Source organism: Cryptomeria japonica, chromosome 6 (genome assembly GCF_030272615.1).
Source record: "Cryptomeria japonica chromosome 6, Sugi_1.0, whole genome shotgun sequence".
In the NCBI taxonomy this organism is placed as follows: Eukaryota; Viridiplantae; Streptophyta; class Pinopsida; order Cupressales; family Cupressaceae; genus Cryptomeria; species Cryptomeria japonica.
In genome coordinates, this window is record NC_081410.1 from 240962098 (window position 1) to 240983424 (window position 21327).

Below are 21327 nucleotides of genomic sequence, written 5' to 3' on the forward strand. Positions count from 1 at the left end.
TAAACCTTGAAATAACTTAACTATTATATTATTACATTACCAAAGTGATTTATTATAATGCATCATAAACCTAAAGGTAAACTTTGAAATAACTTAACTAATATATTATTACTTTACCAAAGTGATGTTATTACAACAAGTACATTAAGTAATTATGACCATCTAAAACAACTAAATGACCATTATAGTAAATAATGCTAACTTAACATATAGTGCTACTGGTAACACAACCCTTGCTTGAACAACTCCATGCCCATTATCAACCCCTTAAAATCATCTAACGACTCTGCCACCCTTACTTGAACAACTCAAAACTCACCTTCAACCCCTCTAAATCATCTCACTACTTACTTCAGTTCCTCTGCAAACTCATGAACATCTACAAAAAGAAAGCTTGTTGAGCTTAATTGCAATTTGAAAAGGTGATTTTTTTATAGGGTCCCTTCAACAGCCCCTACTAAGGGGTCTATCACATGGGATGTCCATTGCAATACACTACAATTTGTTTGCCAAGTTTCTCATCTAATCCAAATCTAAATCAAATTTTTGGATTGTTGAATTTCAACTGAGTACAAGTTTCTAAACTAGGTCATAGAGTACCAATCAATCACTTGAAAAAAATGCAAGGGACATCCCAAGGATGGCCACCCCAACATAAGGTAGCCATGGGACCGCAGAGGGATGTCTCGTCCATATTCCCAAGACCTCTTATATCCAAGTCTTAGTCAAATTTTTGGGTTACTGGGTTTCAGCCAAGTCCAACTTTTTGAACAATGTCATTAACTACCTCTCAATCAATTGATAAAACTTCCATGCACATAGACAATGCCATATTATTTTCTCTTTCTATGAGAATCATTGTGGATTTTGATAAGTATATTCTTTGCTACTAGAGAAATCAAAAACTTCATGTAAAAATTAGATGACTACAAATTTGTTAGTGTTCTTCTTAGGTTGTTTTGACTCTTTCCAACAAGTTATTATTACTTGAAAAATCAATGTAATTCATGTGATATATCTAGGAAAATTTTCTACAAAGTCGACCAATTTTTTAGGAATGCTTCTTGGAGATGTATAGATGCTAGGAAACATCATCTAAATTATCTGAATGCCTTGATGCATCCTCATATGTGTCTCCAAAATAGGGACATTGTTGTGATGGTTTCACACATTGCCCCATTGCAAATGGGGACCCCCACTTTTTGCTTGTTAGATTAGTTGTCTTGGTTAGGTGTCAGTCTCTTAGTCGTTAGCCTTTGCTTGTGAGGAGGTTGGTTTTGTCAATCACCAAGGTCTCCTTTGCAAGCATGGATAGGTCTTAGGGTTTTGGTATGGCGAAAGTTAAGTTTGAAGAATAAATGTCAAGGATTGTTTTCAATAATGAAAGATATCCAAATGACGAAGTGTGGAAGCATTAGGCTAATCAAAATTTTGGAGATGAAAATTTGACTACGGAAAAATTTTGCTCAAGTCATGCTCTTGGTAGTGGCTTGCTTACTAAGAGGTATTTGTGCAAATGAGATTTAAAATTGCACCTAAGCTGGAGATGATTTGAGGGAAAGAGACATCAAATTGATCATCTCAATGCATGATTTGTATAAGGCAAAGGTGAAATGCAAGCCTAAGTTGTGCAAATGAGCCCCTAAAAGCTGCTCAACCTTGTGCAAATGAACATCAAAATGCCGCCGAAACCAACCCCAAAATGCCACCAACCTAATTTATGCAATTGAACCCTCAAATACAGCCCTAGCATGGAGTTTGTGCAAATGAACACTAAAAGTCCGCCAACCAAGGGTTGTGCAAATGAAGCATAAAAAGCCGCCACACCAAGATGAAGTCCAATTAGATGACAAGAATGCGCCCAGCATCAAGTGGTGTAAATGAGCATGAGGACTGCGCCCTTAGTTGTGCAAATGACACCCAAAAAGCCACCCAACCTTGTGCAATTGAAGGATGAAATGCCGCCAACCCTGTGTGCAAACAAACCACAAAAAGCTACCAAGAAGGTGGAAATGAAACTTTTTGCTTCCAAACCAAGTCGGCTAGGAGATGAAGGGACACAACCTCACACAACAATGCCTATAAAAGGAGATGCTTCATTACATTCGAACATCATTCAAGCAGTCCTAATTCTATGCATAGGCAAAGCAGAGCGAAACACTTCAGCTCAAGGCAGATTTTTATCATTTCATTAATCAAACTTTACTTCAAGGTGGTGCTATTTTGTTTAAGAAGAGTTTAAGGTTCACTTGGAGACATTTTTTCATCCTCTTTGAAGGTGATCTGGGCATACATCATTAGACCTGTAACGACATCGAGGATAAGGAATCAGATCAAAATTCAGACCATGAAATGACTAAAAGCTTAGAAGTTAGGTCCTAAAAGCATGAAAGTCAGACCTCAAGGACTACAATCAGACCTAAAGACATCACTTAATCAAACAAATCAAAGCACATAGAGATGAAAGATAGGTAAAATTAGTATGTACCATATGTATTTTACACCCTCTTGTTTGTTTTGCAGGTAGAAGCAAAGGATCAGGTCTGATTATGGGGAATCATATTGGCACTTCTAGGAAGGATTTCACCACATAAGTAAAGGCAAGGGATCAAATGAAGGAACTCAGCAGCATGAAGAAGATTTAATAAGGAAAGAAACGCTTTGCAATGACAACATCATGACAAGAACAAATTCAAGATAAAGAGTTCAGCAATGCAAGTGCAAAGATCAGCATATTTAAAGTGATGACAAAAGAAGATAATGCAAATGAAGGCTACGACTACAACAGCCTTGAATTTCCTTTGGAAATCCAAAGGTCAAGATCAAGTACATATCAGGCATTAAAGGAGATGATACAAAGAAAGATCAAGGCAAGGAAGATAAACAAGAGGAAACAATTTTCATTCCTAAGGAGGTGGAAGAACTGAGCATTAGAAAGTGTGCTTGACCAAGATGATGCTTCCCATCATCATCATGCCAAGCTCAGAGATGTTGAAGGGATGTTGCTCAACGTCAAACTTGCCTATGATGAGGTACCGAGTCTACCAAGCGAATTGAGGTGGCAACCTTATCATCATCGACCAATCAAAACATTCCATGTCAACATGTCCAGATGCAATGTACTTGACTCGCCCATGGAGGCACAAAGTTTGAGATACCTAACCTCATCTACTATTGGTTCACATTCAATGTGTGACATATGTCAAATCAAATGTAATTTTCTCATTGACTGAAAGGGAGTTGTTGTAGAAAACCCTAATTAGGGTTTTCATCTTGTAATCTCGGCCATTGATTATGAATCAATCTGAGCCACTCATTGTAAAGAGCTATCTATATAAGGCTTAGCTTTCTCAGTTGCAAAGGTTAATAGTAGAGTAATAGATAATAGAGGAGAAGACAGAAATTGTTGCCAAGTTTGTAAATAAACATCCTTTTCATTAAAGTTATGGTGGAATGTGTTGTTTCTTCAACATAATTGCATGCTTTCTTGTTGGATCCTCATGTTAGATGATGATAATTAGATGGATGAAAGATCTTTGTGCATGATTGATGGTAAAGCTCCTATGTTCATACTACCAGTATTTCATTGATTGTGGAGTATCTTGAGTAGTCAACTAAACTCATTTATCCAAGCCTAACTTCAATTCCTACTTCACTGATATGCATCGTCTTGATGGTCTCTATGTTTGTGGTAGTGATTTGAACATCATATGCTTACCTTAGGAGATCACACTAAACTTTGTGGAGTTGTTGCTTTGCATGGAAAAGCAAAGTCTAGTTGAGTTTCACCAAAGATTGTCTATCGCTCTTGCATTCCTAGGATTAGATCAGCTTTCTAAACCCTTTATCATTTTTTCCTTTTTTTCAAATCGAGTTAATTTCCACGTTCCAACGACATTCAAACATTCAAGTATCAACATAAGTCCCCTTGTGATTCCAGCAATATCACATCATACACACTGAGTCTATCCAAGAGCACGTCAAGACCTGACATTTGGAACCTTGGAGTCACCCCATTTGATCACATAGTTTTGCACTTGGGAGGATTTTGTTCAAGAGGAAAGAATACTTAGTATTTTATTTTGTGTTGCATAGTGCATAAAATACACATCAACAAACACGTTTCTAATATGCAAGACAAGTTAGATGTCAAGGTTCAATTATCCATGTAAGTTTGTAACTATGATGAGCAATTATATTTGAGCAAGTCGTAAACCAATAAAGGAGGATGATGCACCATCTGCATGAATAAAACATTCTTGTCCATAGTCAAAACATTTCAAGACATTTTCATGTGGAACTCCAAAAATGTAACTTTATCAAAAATATTGACATGAATAGGAACATTGTTGCCAAGAAAGCATTCTATAAAAAACTTAACATAGTTTACTGCAGGGAAATTATGGTCTAGACTGAGGTTGTACAGAAACTGGCATGCTAAAGATGAACAACCCCCCACACAATACTTCTGCCAGCAAAACTCTCAAGTTCTCAACTCATGCACACAAAAGTATTCTATTGATTCCTGTAATGTCCCCATTTTTCAATAGTATTGTTCAAGCACAGCCTAGGATGAAAACCTTAAAGTGAAGATCGGGTTCAATGGTGAAAGGCCCTCCCTAGCCAACATGATGAGATCTGTTAAATTATAGTCTCAGTCGTAACTAAATTGTATCAAGCGCATAGAATACTAATTATGTTATTTACGATTTAAATAAGATTGGAATTTAGTTAGTGTTTAACTAACAGATTAACCTTGCAAACATTTAAGTTGGTTAAAGTTATGAACGCCGGTGTAGAGGATCGTGGCTCCACACAGGGGTCACGACCCTATGTGGAACCACGTGGTTCCACATAGGATCGCGACCCCCTGTGGGGGCACGATTCCATGAAGACAATCGCATATATACGCCATCCTCCATATTGTTACTTGGTGTTCGTGGTACATAACAAAAATAGATAAAGATCGGTGACATATATATGCATTTGCCTTCATACCTACAGAGGCAAATCGATAAGAGACTTAATCGGTTCTTCATTTCTTCGATCTGACTACATTATACCAGAAATTTGAAGCTCCAGTAAATCTGATTGCACGTAAACAATAAAAGTCTATTTTAGATTTACATGGTATCAGAGCCTAACTACTTAAGATCCGAATAGACTAAAAGCGAAGTTTACATATCAAATCGAAGATTTCTAAAATGGTAAACACAATGTAATGTCCCCTACTAGGTTTTTGATCAATTTTAACCATAATTAATCTATTTTCAAAATACTTATGACTTAAACTAACTTGATTAAGAGTCAAGACTTCCTTAACATGAATCATATCTGGAATGTTCTTTCTTTCTTTAGTCAATCAAGTACTTGTTATGTTACAATACAAAATAGTTAATCGTATTTTGATTTATTTATAAATCATTACATATTTACTTATTACTATTTATATAAATTATTACTAATTTCTAGAGGTATTATATTAGCATTTATTATTATTATCAATATCTATATTTATGATCGTTATATCATCCCTTACTTTGATTTGAGTATATGTATACATAAATAAATAAGTAAATTTAGTAATATCACCACCTATTATATAAATTACTACTACTGCTACTTAAAACATTACTTGTTAGTAGTATGTTTGGTGGCTGGTAATGGCAGACAGATCTGACATGTGTCAGATCTGGTCTGCCACTGCATATGAAATTAAGGATGACTGTTGTAGTTTATACTAATATTACAATTGCATAAAAAACATCATCAGACTTCATATATTAAACATACGTATTAAAATATTCATTAATATATGTATTAAAATATTTATTATTAATATTCATTAATATATGTATTAAAATATTTATTATTAATATTCATTAATATATGTATTAAAATATTCATTAATACATATATTAAAATATTTATTAACTATATTCATTTACATATACATTTGTGACATCCCTATTTACTGTATTACATTGAACAATATTAACAGTGTTGGCAGCATACATACCAGACTTGGTAGGTTAGGCAGTTTGACCTGCAGCCTGTATTTTATCTCCTTCGATATTTATCAGACTTCCTCTTTCTCTCTTTTGATTTTTCTGTCTCTTTTAATAATTTGATGTGTGGGTTGAGAGCAGACTTCGTTCTCTCCTTCCTTCCCCTTTTGTGGATGAAAAGATTGCAAATATATATTTACATCACAAAGGGGTTTCCTTAAGAGACACGTCTTATACCTCCCCTTACGAATATCACACCTCTCCTTGACAATCGGTTAATCATACCAATAGTTGTGTCTTCATAATCAAATCGGTTTGAATAAAACAATCGCTGTCTGTCTTAATTATCATTTAATATCATCATCGGTGCTTTAGCAATGAGAGTGGTTGCCATTATCTATTGGTGTCAAGCGTTATTTCCTTAAACACTGATAACTCTAATTATTTCATTAGCAGCTTTACTGGACAATGCTTGGGAATAAGATGAAGTTTGGATCTCAAGGGTTCTAATATCGGTGTGGTTTCCCCATCGAAGACTTACATGGAGAGATGGAGAGAAGATTACCCTATTGCCAGCGTGGATATCCACCTAGTATCTATTTAAATTGCATCTTATCACTAGCTAATCTGTGATTAGTTACGGGTTTGTAATGCACGTAGACTTACTTATTATCTCTTAATTGTATGCCACGTTCATGTGTCATGCTCTTAATCGATGTTCTTAGGATAAGCTCCTTCTGTAATGTTCGTATTAATATCGCTGCCTTATAGAACTACTCTGTAATGTCCCCTATTGGGACTTTACTCAATTAAGTTTACAATTAAGAATATGTAAATTAAGTTTATAATTTATGATGTATAAATTATATTTATAATATATTATTTATTTATTTTTTTATTTGAATATTTCAAGGATATTATTAATAATAAATATTAATATATATTAATTAAATAATAATATATTAATTGCATTAGTAATATTAATTGTATTAACAATATTAAATTCTATTAAAATGTGATTCACATATTACTAAATAATTTATGTGTGGTAATTTTCAATATTAATTTGTGGATAATAATAATAATATTTAATAATTAAATATTAATAGATATTAATAATAATATTTAATAATTAAATATTAATAATTTCAAATAATCATTTGTTGATTGTATTAGTTTATAATAATAATTGTTTCATTTAGATTATAAATAACAATCAAGGAGGGGACATGACACACAATCAGATTCGAGGACAGACTCGAAGGAGCAACAAATTTTGTGGCTTGGAAAGTCAGAATTATGATAGTATTAAAAGAGAACAAAGTAATCAAATTCATAAAAGAAGACAAGCCCGAACCTGCAGACGAACCTAAGAAAATCGTGTGGAATGAAGGAAATGATAAAGCTGTAAAAATCGTGATAGATGCAATAAGGGATCACATAATACCACTTATATTAAAATATGACAACGCTTATGAAATGTTCAAAACCCTTGAAAGGACATATGAGATAAACAATCCGAGCAAAACCCTAGCTCTAAAAAGACAGTTGAACCACATAAGTATAAATAAAGGTGAAACAATAAACTCATACTTCATGAGGATAGGTTCACTCAGAGATCAACTGCAAAAACTTGATTATCATGTCGAAAAGCAAGAACTATCAATGATCACTCTAGATGGATTACCTGAATCCTGGGAATCATTCAAACAAGGCATAAATGCAAGGGATAAATTTATAGAATTTGATCGACTAAGGGATGACTGTCTCCTTGAAGAGTTAAGGCAAATGAAAGGGGGAAATCACAAAACTAAAGATGAGGACCTCCACATTTTGAATACCGACTCCCGTAAGAAAGGCAAGAAGAGAAACTTCAAGAAGAGAAAATCCCATCATGGGAAAAGCTTTCATAAGAAAGACATGTCAAAAATCCAATGTCATAGATGTGATCAGTACGGACACATGTCATTTAATTGTCCTGATAAAGTAAAACAGCAGGCATCATTCGCCAAAGTAGAGAGGAACACAGAACTTGAATCTGAGAAGTTTGTATTATATTCAGCACTATCAAGTCAAGCTTCAAACAAGTCTAACACTTGGGTGATAGACAATGGATCGTCAAGACATGTCACCGGATTTAGAGAATTACTAGACTCAATAGAAGAGGGATCAAATGAAGAGGTAACTATAGGGGATGACTCTACACATCCTGTAAAAGGTGTCGGAACATGTACAATCAAACTGAAGTTTGGAATCTCAATCCAACTCACTGGGGTACTATTTGTACCAGGCATCAAAAGGAACTTAGTCTCTATCTCTGCACTTGAGGATGACGGATATAGAGTCTCATTCATAGAAGGAAAGGTAATGGCATGGCCTAAAACATCCACCTTCAAAAGAGCACAAGTGATTGGTTACAGACAAGGACACCTACATGAATTGTGTAATGAGCCAAATCAAACCTTACTTCATGAAGTCATAGATGAAGCGGAAATTTGGCATAGAAGACTAGGGCACTTACATTTTCGTGCTCTACCCTCTATGGAGAAATTAGTCACAGGACTACCTAAACTAAAGCCAATTCATTCAGATGTTTGTAAAGGATGTGCACTAGGGAAAAACACTAAAAGCTCTTTTCCCTGCAGTTCTAGAAAAACTAAAGGAGTACTAGAACTAGTTCACTCTGACTTATGTGGGCCTATGTCTGAACCATCACTAGGAAACGCATTATACTATGTAATCTTTGTAGACAACTTTTCTAGGAAAACTTGGATTTATTTCCTTAAAAGTAAAGAATCTGAAGATATTCTTAGGAAATTTAAAGAGTTCAAATCTATTACAGAAAATCACTCTGGTAGGAAAATCAAAACTCTTAGGACTGACAATGGTAGGGAATACACATCAGAAGTATTTAAAGAGTTTTGCAAAGATGCTGGGATTAAGAGGGAGTTCACTGTACCCTACAATCCTCAACAAAACGGGGTTGCTGAAAGAAAAAAATAGAACAATAGTAGAAGCGGCAAGGGCTATGTTGTTAGATCAAGACCTAGAAAATGCACTTTGGGGAGAAGCCACTAATACCGTTGTATACATTCAAAACAGATGTCCTCACTCTCATATTGGTGACAAAACTCCTGAAGAAGTCTTTACTGGAATTAAACCTGATATTAGCCATCTCAAAATATTTGGATGTCCTGTTTATATTCATGTACCTAAGGAGAAAAGAACTAAATTAGAACCTACTGGACAGAAAGGGATTTCTGTAGTATATAGTGAAACATCTAAAGCCTACTGAATATTCATCCCTATTCAAAGACAAATAGAATTAAGCAGAGATGTCATATTTGAGGAAGATATAGCTATTAACAGAACAAGGAGTTCCATCACACCTGAAATCCCAACTAATTCCATTAATTTGGAAGAAGATTCTCTTTCTGAAACTCAGAGGGAGCATCCTGAGGATATCACCTCGGAACTTGAGAACACTACAACAGAGAATCCTAGGAAGAGACCACTATGGGCCACTAAAACAGTAAAGGAAGCAGAATCCTTTGCAGCACCTAGAGGAACAGTTAGAGAAAGCAAAAGACCTTCAAAGTTCTCTAGCTATGTTACTCTAATGACAGACCTAATAAATGTTGAACCTTCAAGTGCCGGAGAGGCTCTTAAACAACAAGTATGGAAGGATGCGATGATAGAAGAATATCAATCTATCTTAAAGAATGATGTGTAGAAAATTGTGCCTAGACCTAAAGGAAAATCAGTTGTATCTTCTAAATGGCTCTTTAAAATTAAGCATGTTGTTGATGGCAGTATAGAAAAACATAAGGCAAGATTTGTTCCTCTAGGCTTCTCACAGAAGGAAGGAATTGACTATGAAGAAACATTTGCACCTGTTGCACGATACACTTCTGTCAGAACAATCCTGGCTATAGCAGCATCTAAAGGATGGAAAGTTCATCAAATGGATGTTAAAACTGTATTTTTGAATGGAACAATTGAAGAAGTATATCTAGAGCAACCTAAGGGATTTGAGGTAAAAAATGCTAAAACACATGTATGCAAGTTAGAGAAAGCACGTATGGATTAAAACAAGCTCCCAGAGCATGGTACGAAAGAATTGACAGTTACTTATTAGAGATAGGTTTCTCTAAGAACATTGCTGATCCAAATCTATATTTCAAAATAATCAAAGGTGAAATGTTGATACTCATATTATATGTAGATGACTTATTAACTACAGGCGAAGATCATCTCATTGCAAAATGCAAATAGGAACTAGCTTCAGAGTTTGAGATGAAGGATTTAGGGCTACTCCATTATTTCCTTGGATTAGAAGTATGGCAAAAACCAGATGGTATTTATCTAAATCAAGGTAAATACACCATTGACATTCTAAAGAGATTTGGAATGATGAATTGTAAGCCAATGTCATCTCCTATGGAAACAAACCTACATAAACTAAAAGAGGCTATAGCAGATTCCAAATTTGCAGATCCAACATTATACAGACAGATTATTGGATCATTAATGTACCTAGTCAATACCAGACCTGATATATGTCATGCAGTAAATGCACTCAGCCAACACATGGTTGAACCCAAAGAAATACATTTGGTTGCAGTAAAGCATATATTGAGATATTTACAAGGTACCTTGGACTATGGACTGCATTATGAACACACTGCATTGAACCTACATGGATACTCTGATTCAGACTGGGCTGGAAGTGTGATAGACAGGAAGAGCACTTCAGGATGCTGTTTCAGCTTAGGATCAGCTATGGTATCTTGGATCTGCAGAAAACAATCATCCGTAGCTCAAAGCTCCATAGAAGCTGAATATATAGCTGCATCCATGGTAGCTAAGGAAGCCGTATGGTTGAGGAAATTGATAGTAGGACTGTTTGGTGAAAGTCTGAAGCCTACTATCATTCATTGTGACAATCAGAGCTGCATTAAACTTTCAGTGAATCCAGTTTTCCATGATAGATCCAAGCAAATTGAGATCCCATATCACTATGTAAGAGACGTGACAGAGAGAAAGGTAATAAGACTGGAATATGTCAATACAGGAGATCAAACAGCTGACATTCTCACCAAACCCCTAGCAAGAGTGAAAATTGATCACTTCAAGAGGTATCTTGGTATGGTTAAAATGTAATTGATGTCTAAAATTATGCAAACTTCTTGGTCATATATTTGAGTATATGAAGTATGTAACCTTTCCTTGTGTTTATTCCTAAAGGATGACGATTCTTTAGATAATGAACACTTGTATTTTAACATTGTAAGGTGACGATCTTATAAATGTTTGGAAGATTATATAAACTGAAAATCAGACAATTTGAATATCAGTAATATGATAAGTTATAGTAGACATTATGTAAGCGGATTAATGTCAGTGCACATACTATAACAGTGATATCAAAGTGAGTATATCCTTAGTATCACAGGCTGATACTTAAACTTGGATATCAAAGTGAGTATATCCTTAGTATCACACGTTGATACTTCACACCTAGGTGATGTGATTCTCATGAGATTAGTGATGAGCTAAATTAAAGTTTTAGGCCTATACTCCTAAGACTAAAAGGGAGTGTTAAATTATAGTCTCAGTCGTAACTAAATTGTATCAAGCGCACAGAATACTAATTCTGTTATTTACGATTTAAATAAGATTGGAATTTAGTTAGTGTTTAACTAACAGATTAACCTTGCAAACATTTAAGTTGGTTAAAGTTATGAATGCCGGTGTAGAGGATCGTGGCTCCACACAGGGGTCACGACCCTATGTGGAACCACATGGTTCCACATAGGATCGCGACCCCCTGTGGGGGCACGATTCCATGAAGACAATCGCATATATACGCCATCCTCCATATTGTTACTTGGTGTTCGTGGTACATAACAATAACAGATAAAGATCGGTGACATATATATGCATTTGCCTTCATACCTACAGAGGCAAATCGATAAGAGACTTAATCGGTTCTTCATTTCTTCGATCTGACTACAATATACCAGAAATTTGAAGCTACAGTAAATCTGATTGCACATAAACAATAACAGTCTATTTTACATTTACAAGATCCATTAAAGGTTTCAGTTTGCACAGAAAGGATTTGCAGGTACAATTGAGGATTTCATCAATTGGGAAGTCTTGCAGTCAAGACAAATTAACTGAGTTTTGATAGATAGAAGATTTGCCTAGAGAGGACAGGGACGCCATGGTTTGATAAATGTTATTATTTGCTAGCTAGGGATTCCTTCATTTTCAGGCGTGATTTACATCCTTTTGAGGTGTGATTGACATACTTGGCTGGGTGATCATCATTCCAAGGGCTGACATGAGGAATTGCTGCGGCTGGGTGTGGTTGTGGAACAAATTTAACACATTGAGGAATATCTTTTGTTGGTTTATTCACCCTTGGAGCTGGACGTGAGAGTATAGGAGCAGGTCGAGGGCATTTTTGGGCACTTCATAGTAGATGCCATACTCTGGAAGTGGCATTTGGATGTTGGGTTAGCAGACTGCTGATTCCGAGAGGGAAGAAGTGAAGATTTATGGTGATTTTAGTTGAGGTTGGCTGTTGGAAGGATCATTGCTGGCTGTTACACTTATCCAGGAATTGAACACTGGAGTTAGAAGGATAAATGAGTTCCAAACTCACTAATTTGCTGGCTGCCTCACAACTACAGAATTGAATGGTGTATATCAGCATTGGTTAATGTCAAATCTGCTATCGAAAAAGGTCAGAATACCATAAATGTTTCTTTTATACTCTGCTGTTTTTTACAGAAAGCTTCCATATGAAAATGTTGTATTTTTTTAGTCATTTTGGTTAATGCAACTGCTGGTCATATGACTCAACAAATATGTACATGAGTTGTATGAATGTTTAAGCAATAACATGATGTTTCAAGAACTGTGAAATCAAAATATTTCACTCCAAAACTCTTCAAATAGATTTCATGAGAATTGTTTAACAAAATAACTATCCTATAAGAATTTGGAAAGTGAAAAAAAATTGTACAGATTTTGGCACAGGTTCTTACAAATCGTGACACCAAACATGTCAATCCTTGCAAAAGACATTATTGGCTGTTCAAAGACAGTAAAGAAAAAATTGTAACAAACTGAAAAATTAATTATGTGCTAATACAGATGCAAAAGCATATGGATTTCAAAGAATCGATGTTGTTCAATTGATCGAGGAGACAAAGCTCCTTTAAATAGAGTTACAAAGACGATGTTTCTAAAAGAAACAATCGTTAACTAGAGGCGAAATTAGAAACAACTTAAATGACCATTAATAACACAAAGAGAAAGATATTATTCTAATACCCTCCCTTAATGGTCATCGTTCTAACTACCAAGAGAAATAACAGAGAAGGTTGCCCCCTTCTTCTCAGAACACGCTGCAACAAAAGACAAGAGCCTGCCACTAACTCTGCCACAAACCCTCCCAGAAACTGCATAACTTCTGGAGATACCTGTTGACGTGTATTTTGTACACTATCAAACACAGAATAAAATACCTAAGGGTACCTTATCCTCTCTTGAATAAAGCCTCTGATTGCTGAAGATATCGCGGAAAAGGATCAATCAGGATGACTCCAAGGTTCATGTATGTAGGGTCTCTACGTGTGGATAAGCTCTCTGTGGTATGATGTGATTTGCTGGAATCACAAGGGGACTTACATTTGATGATTGAACGTCTGATCTGCTTTGAATATTGCTGTAACACAGGATTTTACTGCCTTAGATTTAAAAAAAGGAAAAAAGATGAGGACAAGGAAAGGATCTAATCCTAACACTAAGAATGTAAGAGCAATGAATGATCTTTGATGAAATTCTAACTAAGTCTTGTTTCGACATCCCAGGACCATCTCCACAAGGTTAGTGCGATCTTCGAAGGAAAGCTTTATGATGTTCAAATCATCACTGCAGGCATAGACACCATCAGGTTGATGCATATCAATGAAGAAGCGACAATTGAAGTTAAGCTCAAGCTAAATGATTCCAGTTGACTACGCAAGGCAAGTCTGCAATCAACAAACTGCTAGTAGTATGGATATACGAATTCCACCATCAATCAAGCACATTTCTTCCACTCATCTAATAACATGAAATCAAATATGAGAAGTATAAAGACCATGCAAATTGTCGAATCGACCCATAAATTTCACCATTTCTTCAATGAAGTTACAAGTCTTTTACCACAACCTCTTGGCAACAATTTTGCCTTCTCTCTCTACTCTACTCTAATTGCTATTCTATCAACTACTAATTACTCTTTATTCACTAACTCTATTCTATTGCTTTCTATCTATTTTCAACTGCCTTTACAAATGAAATGCCAGGGCTTATATAGTGCCCTCAATACAATTCGATGGCTTAGATCAATTCGAGATCAATGGCCAAGATTCAATAATAAAAACCCTAATTAGGGTTTGTTACAACCATTACATAACATTTAATGCTTGACCAATGAAATAATTGTATTGCTTGGACACATGTCCTCTCTGGAAAATTCCACCAATGGATAGCTGGGGTAGGTACATAGAAGTTTGTGCCACCTTCCATGAGTTAGGTACATTGAATCTGGACATGCTGAGGTGGACCACACTAACTGGAGGAGTGATGACTGGGATGCCAACTCATCTGACACTTGTAACTTGGTAGATATTCAATTTTGATGTTGTTGAGAAGCTACCTTTAATTAACTCATCTGGAACTATCTGCTTCTTCAACGAACCCTTGCTCTGACTTCTTGTGTCCTTGATGTGCAGGATGATGATGTACCTTGCCTTGGAATGCTGGATTGGAAGAGGTCGCCCTTGTCGATGCTAGGCTGGATCGAAGAAGGTCGTCCTTGTCCTTGCTTGATCATCCTTGATGAGAACCTGCCGACTTATAGATCCTCTGGGCTTTGGCGTCGCCATCTTGATACCTACACAACATTTCAAAATTAGTAATATATCTTGAAATCTAAAAATTAAACTTTAAAAGGAAGATTCAAGATTTTAATTAGGAAAACTTCATGATAAATCTTGAGTTATCATTTCCTAATTAACCATGCAATACTTAGACTTTTCTAAAAAATGTCTAAAAAAATCAAACCTTGAATAAGGGTGTCAAGATGATTTTGCCATACCTCCTCTTGAGAATTAACTCTAAGAAATGATGTAAAAATAGATGAATTTTGCTAGGCAAAGTGTAGATCAAAGCTCTCCCTTGGATAAAATGCACCTCCTTTAGCTTGGAAAAGAACTCCACCTTCCTCTTCAAAAATCTGGAAATTCGCCTTCAAATACCTTCAAAACATCTGGAATTTATCCTCCAATCTAGCAAGAAATTCTCCTCTCCGATAGCTTTCAAGATGAATTTCGCCCTCTACTAGCTTCTCCACATTTAGTAGAAATTCGCTCCACTCCTCTGGATTTCGCTCCTCAAATTGCTCTCCAATTTCGCACTTGAAAGGATGATTGAATGATTTAAATTGTGAAAAAACACCTTCCAATGTATAGAGCGCTCACCTCCCACTTACCCATGAGGCCGACCTAGCAAATAAAAGGTGAAATAATAAATAAAAACCCAAAAGGAGTAGGCCGACTTGTCAAATAAAGGCAAATAATGCCTTGTGCGCTCCACATTTAATTTTTTAATTTAAAAAAAATTAATTTTAAATGCCTTCACAATAAAAGTTCGATTTTTTAAGGCCTAAAATCAATTTATTAAATGCCAATTTAATTTAATTTTTTCAAATATTTCGAAGTTGACAATTTGGCATCTAATGCGATTTGGAGGATATTAACGTTGGGATATGGCAAAAATAAAGAATGCTAATGACTTCGCTCTGGTCCCTTGGAGAGGGACAGGAGCACTTTTTCATTTTTAGGCTAGGATTCTCAATTTTTTGAAGTCAAACCTTCGTTCACCATGCTTTAGAAGTTCTTTCCTATCTCACACAACTTTGCCTTAGCATAATCTCGGAGGGAATTTATTGTTTTCATAAAAAGCGCTCTGGTCCTTCGGTGAGGGACGGGAGCACTTTGAGTCCATTGCATGAATTCTTGATCACATTAATCTTCAATTTATCCTCAAGGCGTAGAATATCACATTTCACTCCATCTTGAGCCTTGGTAATAAAAATATCCTTTCAAAATGCAAGGTAAATGGTCATATTTGGAAATTGCGCCCTGGTCCCTTGGTGAGGGACGGGAGCACTTTTGCCATTTGTCGTCAAAATTTGCAACTCTCGCATCTCAATTCCACTTCAAGGCATTTTAAACACTTTTTCAAACTTGCGCCTTGGCCTCAATTTGTCCAAAATTGGTGAGAAAGGCTAGATAACATGTTAAGTGCTCTGGTCCTTCAGTGAGGGAGAGGAGCACTTTTTCAACTTCAAGCTTATCCGTCCTTTGCTAGCTTCCCAAATTATCTTCAATGGGCTAATCATGTCCTCTTCCATTCATTTCAATCACAAACTTGCCTTGTCTTTGCAAGAGATTTACACTTTCTTGGAAAATCACTCTGGTCCCTTGGAGAGGGACAAGAGCACTTTTTGGAAAATCACTCTGGTCCCTTGGAGAGGGACGGGAGCACTTTTTGCATCTTGGTGTATTTCTTTGTTCTTTTAAACCTTCAATCGCGTCCAAGGCATAAAACATCCTTCGTCCTTCCCATCCAAGTCAAGTTTTGCCATAAAATATCAAACAAAGAGGAGAAACTTGAAAAAGTGCCATGGTCCTTCAGTGAAGGACAGGAGCACTTTTTGTCACTTGGGTTGATTTACTCCTTTGTAGACCACTTAAATTATATTCAATGGACAAAACATGCTTCCCTTGACCTCTTCAAATCGTAAAATCACTTTAATCTTGCAAAAATGGTGCAAATTTGAAATTCAAGCTCCGGTCCTTCAGTGAGGGACGGGAGCACTTTTTGCCTTCTAAGCCAAATTGTCTCACTTTTCACCCCGAAATTCCTTTGCTAGGGAAGATTTCATCTTACTTCACGCTACGAATAAGAGTTAATGTCCAAAAAAGGTCTAAAATTCTGCATATAAAGAAAAGCGCTCTGGTCCTTCAATGAGGGACAGGAGCACTTTTGACCTTCTAGGCAAAAACTTCATCATTTCATCGTCTTCGATCAAGTCTGGATGCTCTATCATGTTCATTTCGTCCTTCACCATGCCTTTGATGTTTCAATTTGACCAAACAAGGCCAGGAATGACTTAAATAAGCTTTTTCACCCTGGACCCTTGGTGAGGGACAGGAGCGCTTCGCCTTGGTCCCTTGGAGAGGGACGGGAGCGCTTTTCGCTCTGGATCCTCAGTGAAGGATAGGAGCGCTTTTTGACATTTTGAACTCTCTGACAGGATAATTTTTATGGAATATAACATTTAAGTATAAGAAAGAAGAAACATAGAAGGAAATGTACTTTAAGTTATATTCCATATATACTTTCAGGATGTTTGAGAGTGGTTTCAGACCTCCAGGAGTTATATTGCAAAATCTAGTTTTTTGAGGTTTTTCAGTTTCCAGACTTAGTCAAATTTCAGGATCAGGACTTCACTCAAGCAGGACCTGCTATCCATGATCTCCCCGACAGCACTCAAAAATGCAAAGGCCAACTGACAAAACCCTAAAAGACCTAGAAAACAAACCCTAAAAAGCAAAAAACATGGGTCCCCATTTGCAATGGGGCGATGTGTGAAAACGTCACAACAATACCCAAAACAACACCAACCGTCCAACCTGATGTTGGAAAATTGTTCCTCCCTGTAACTAGAGACACACCAAGAACAGTTGTCACGATTTTGAGGAAAAATTCGACAAACCCTCCAAACTATTGCAGATGAGCAAGATACCCGAAAATAGACTGCAAACAAGAGACTAGTGCAGATGTTCGCACAACAACTCCAGGTGCGACTAAAAACAGACTGCAGCAAAGTACAATTTTTGAGGAAAAAATCATAAACCCTCCCATGATTTTTTTTTACAGGGACAAAAAATATTTAAAAACCTAGAGACTTTTTTAAGGGAAAAAAATATTAAAACCCATCAGAATTTTTTTCAGGTAAAAAAATATTAAAAACCGAAACAAACATCGATGCCCATAAGCCATCTTCACGCTTTTTGAGGCACGAAAAAAGAGGTACTGAGAAGATGTTGAGTGCACAAAACCTGAGGTACGAGGTTCAATGCACTGAGACAAGTCCAGGCACAAATTCCAATGCATAAAATAGAGGCAGATACAGGTACAGACTTCAAAAAACAGATGAAGTACGGCAGCACAGATTTTGAGAAAATTTTATGGCTGACCCAAAATAATCCAAAGACAACCCAGAAATCCTTGCGAAAAACCCAAAAAAAATCTGAAATCAGAATTGAAATCCACTGGCATGAAATTCGAGGCACAGAAAACGATGCACCCACAAAATTCTGGAAACAACCCAATTGAGCTCTCAAAAAACCCACCAAGAATCTACAATCGGAAAAAAAAATCGACTTGGTCTGAAGGGTAAAAACCCTAATCGAAAATTCAGATTTTCGTGGGTGTCTCAAATAGCAAAGGAAGTCATATCGCTCCTTTGAAGGAGCAAAGGAAGTTAGGCCGCTCTTGCCAAGGGGCGATGGAAGTGATGTCGCTCTTCTCAAGGAGCAAAGGAAGATAGGTCGCTCCTGTCAAGGGGCAAAGGAAGTCAAGCCGCTCCATTGAGGGAGAAAGCAAAAATGGCAGAAAAAAAAATTGCAGGTGGAAAAATCGCGTCACGCGCAAAGGATTAATGGCATTGCAGGACGAAGGTTTGGTTAAAAAGAAATCTGCCATAGAAAACACGAAAAACACTAGAAAAAACCACCTGAAAGAAAACCCTTTAGAAAAAAATTTGAATTTCGAATTCTGAAAAAATCACAGGCCCTAGATTTGTTTTTTCAATGATGAAAAATTTCATTCGAAAATTTTTAGAAAAACAATTTTTTTCTTTCTGCTCTAATACCATAATACAAATGCAAAAGCATATGGATTTCAAAGAATTGATGTTGTTCAATTAATCGAGGAGACAAAGCTCCTTTAAATAGAGTTACAAAGACGATGTTTCTAAAAGAAACAATCGTTAACTAGAGACAAAATTAGAAACAACTTAAATGACCATTGATAACACAAAGAGAAAGATATTATTCTAATATGTGCTGCATGATTTGAATATCTGAAAATGAAAGCAAATTGAATAAACAATAAGAATGAGCCTACCACAAAGTAACTGACTATAATGTATAAACAATAAACAAGATAGCAATGTAATGAAAGTGCAAAGCTATTTGGAAGAAAAGTTTGTCTCTATGAATGAAAGAGAGAGAGCCACCTTGGATTGTTCTTGCAAAACAAATTCAAGCATGCTGCAAGTGCAAGTCCAATGTTGTCAAAACATACCATTTGTATCTGTTCACCAAATTGTGAACAGGTGAACAAAGAAGAACAGATAGATCCAAAAGAAAGGCTATAATGGTAAACACACAGATAGGATAAAAGCGCTGTACAGTTCTAGCTTATGAATTTACCTGGGACTTGGCTGAGACATCACCCAGATTATCAGCAACAGCAAAACTTCGATGAATTGCTGACTGCAAATTAAAAAAAATTAGAACATTTGAAGCTCCAATAAAATAAGAAAAAAGACTTAAATGTTACATGTTAATCAATCACATATTCCACAGTTTACTGCCAGTTTAACATACAATATATATATAGAGAACAATTTTGTCTTAAGGGTTGTGATGTTAGGATAAAATGGGTGCATTTCTAGGATAGTGGCCCAGGTTCAAATCCCCACACCATTCTATACATTAAGGTTATGATGTTATGCTAAAAGGGATGCATTCCTGGGTGAGTGGCGCAGGTTCAAATCCACACACCACAAAATGGCATCCCACAACTTAGAGATTGTAGGCTGTTGAAATATGGGTAAATGAGGTAATTTCAATGGATAGAAATGCTAAAATTTGGTATAATTCAATTAAAAATGGTCTAATAGATCCTAAACCTCCTCTAGATATAATTTCTTAATATGTGCAAACATAGTCCAAATTAGTACAGGCATATGAAATATTCATACAAAGATTTTCTGCACTTTAGTATCTGGTCAAAGTTCAGATCTGATCAAGTATACTTTTTTAAATCTATGTTGTAGGGCTTTTTAGAACCCATCCCCTCCCACCACCCACCTATGTGGGTCTGGTTCAACCTGGGGTCTGCCCAAGGTCTACACTAGGCCAATATCTCAGCAAGCCTGGCTAGACCCTCGGGCCACCTCAATGAAAACTGACCAAATAAAATAACGTTTTTTAAAACAAAAAAGTGTGGGTCTTCTTTTGTCTCATTTCATGTCTTTTCCCTTTTCCCAAATTAAAAATTGTTTTTAAAAACTAGCAACATATATATTAATGAAAAATAAAAATAAAAACAAACAAATTAAATTAAATAATAATAAATAAAAGAATATTTAAATATTTGGCAGGATATTAGAACCCAAGGGCCCAAATTAGAAAAGATATATCAATAAGAATCAAGATCCAACATTCATTTCAATCCATCCAATTTTCATTTGAGCAATTCTTCATTGCGAGTTTGAGTTTGAATTTACACTAGGGATGGAACCCCTGGCTGCATGCTTTGAGAAGTAAGGATGAAAACCTTTTCTCTTGCTCGGCAATTCCATTCAAGGGTTGCAAGGTGGACTAAATTGGAAAAATTGTGCAAGTTTCAGGTTGGCAATCGATAGCTGCAGGCAGATCTGGTTTGAATTTCATAATTGGTAATCTGCAACCTTCATTGTCGTCCACAGCACCAACTGTTAGGTCAAATCTGAGAATCCGACTATTATTTGTTGTGGAAGATTGAATATTGTTAGTTAGCACCAACTTCCTAAACCTAATTCTCCATCTTTGTCAAGCGGCACTAGTTCTAGGAGGTCCACAGCATCCATGATGAAACATCACAAGTGAATGAAAGCAAACATTGATTCGCAGTTAGGAAATTATCCATAACCATTCCCTGAGTTATAATTCTCATTTGTGAAGCAAATCTATATCAACATACCTACCAGGAGTTTAGTGAGCAATATCACATGAACAGTCAAAGGGATCACGGCCCTTTTGGTATGTTTATTGGCATTCGTTGGAGACATTCTTAACCTTTTGTGACAGTCCAGTATCCATTCCATGTTAATCGCAGCTAGTATACCAGCCAGTAAGGACCATGAGTTTACTAAATCGTGGGAAGGAGGTCATTACAACTGACACAATTGGACTAC

General features: G+C 36.1%; 1 protein-coding gene across 6 annotated transcripts in view; it reads right to left on the bottom strand.

The window, feature by feature from the left end:
- Positions 1–21327, bottom strand: part of LOC131075655 (protein root UVB sensitive 4) — a 133435-nt gene that overhangs the window by 81767 nt on the left and 30341 nt on the right. For all 6 annotated transcript variants that reach the window (XM_058012492.2, XM_058012491.2, XM_058012490.2 and 3 more), the window contains 2 exons: positions 19577–19639; positions 19381–19457 (listed from right to left, as the gene is read on the bottom strand). In XM_058012492.2, the coding sequence (XP_057868475.2) occupies positions 19381–19457; positions 19577–19639 (140 nt within the window). The remainder of the gene's footprint in view (positions 1–19380; positions 19458–19576; positions 19640–21327) is intronic.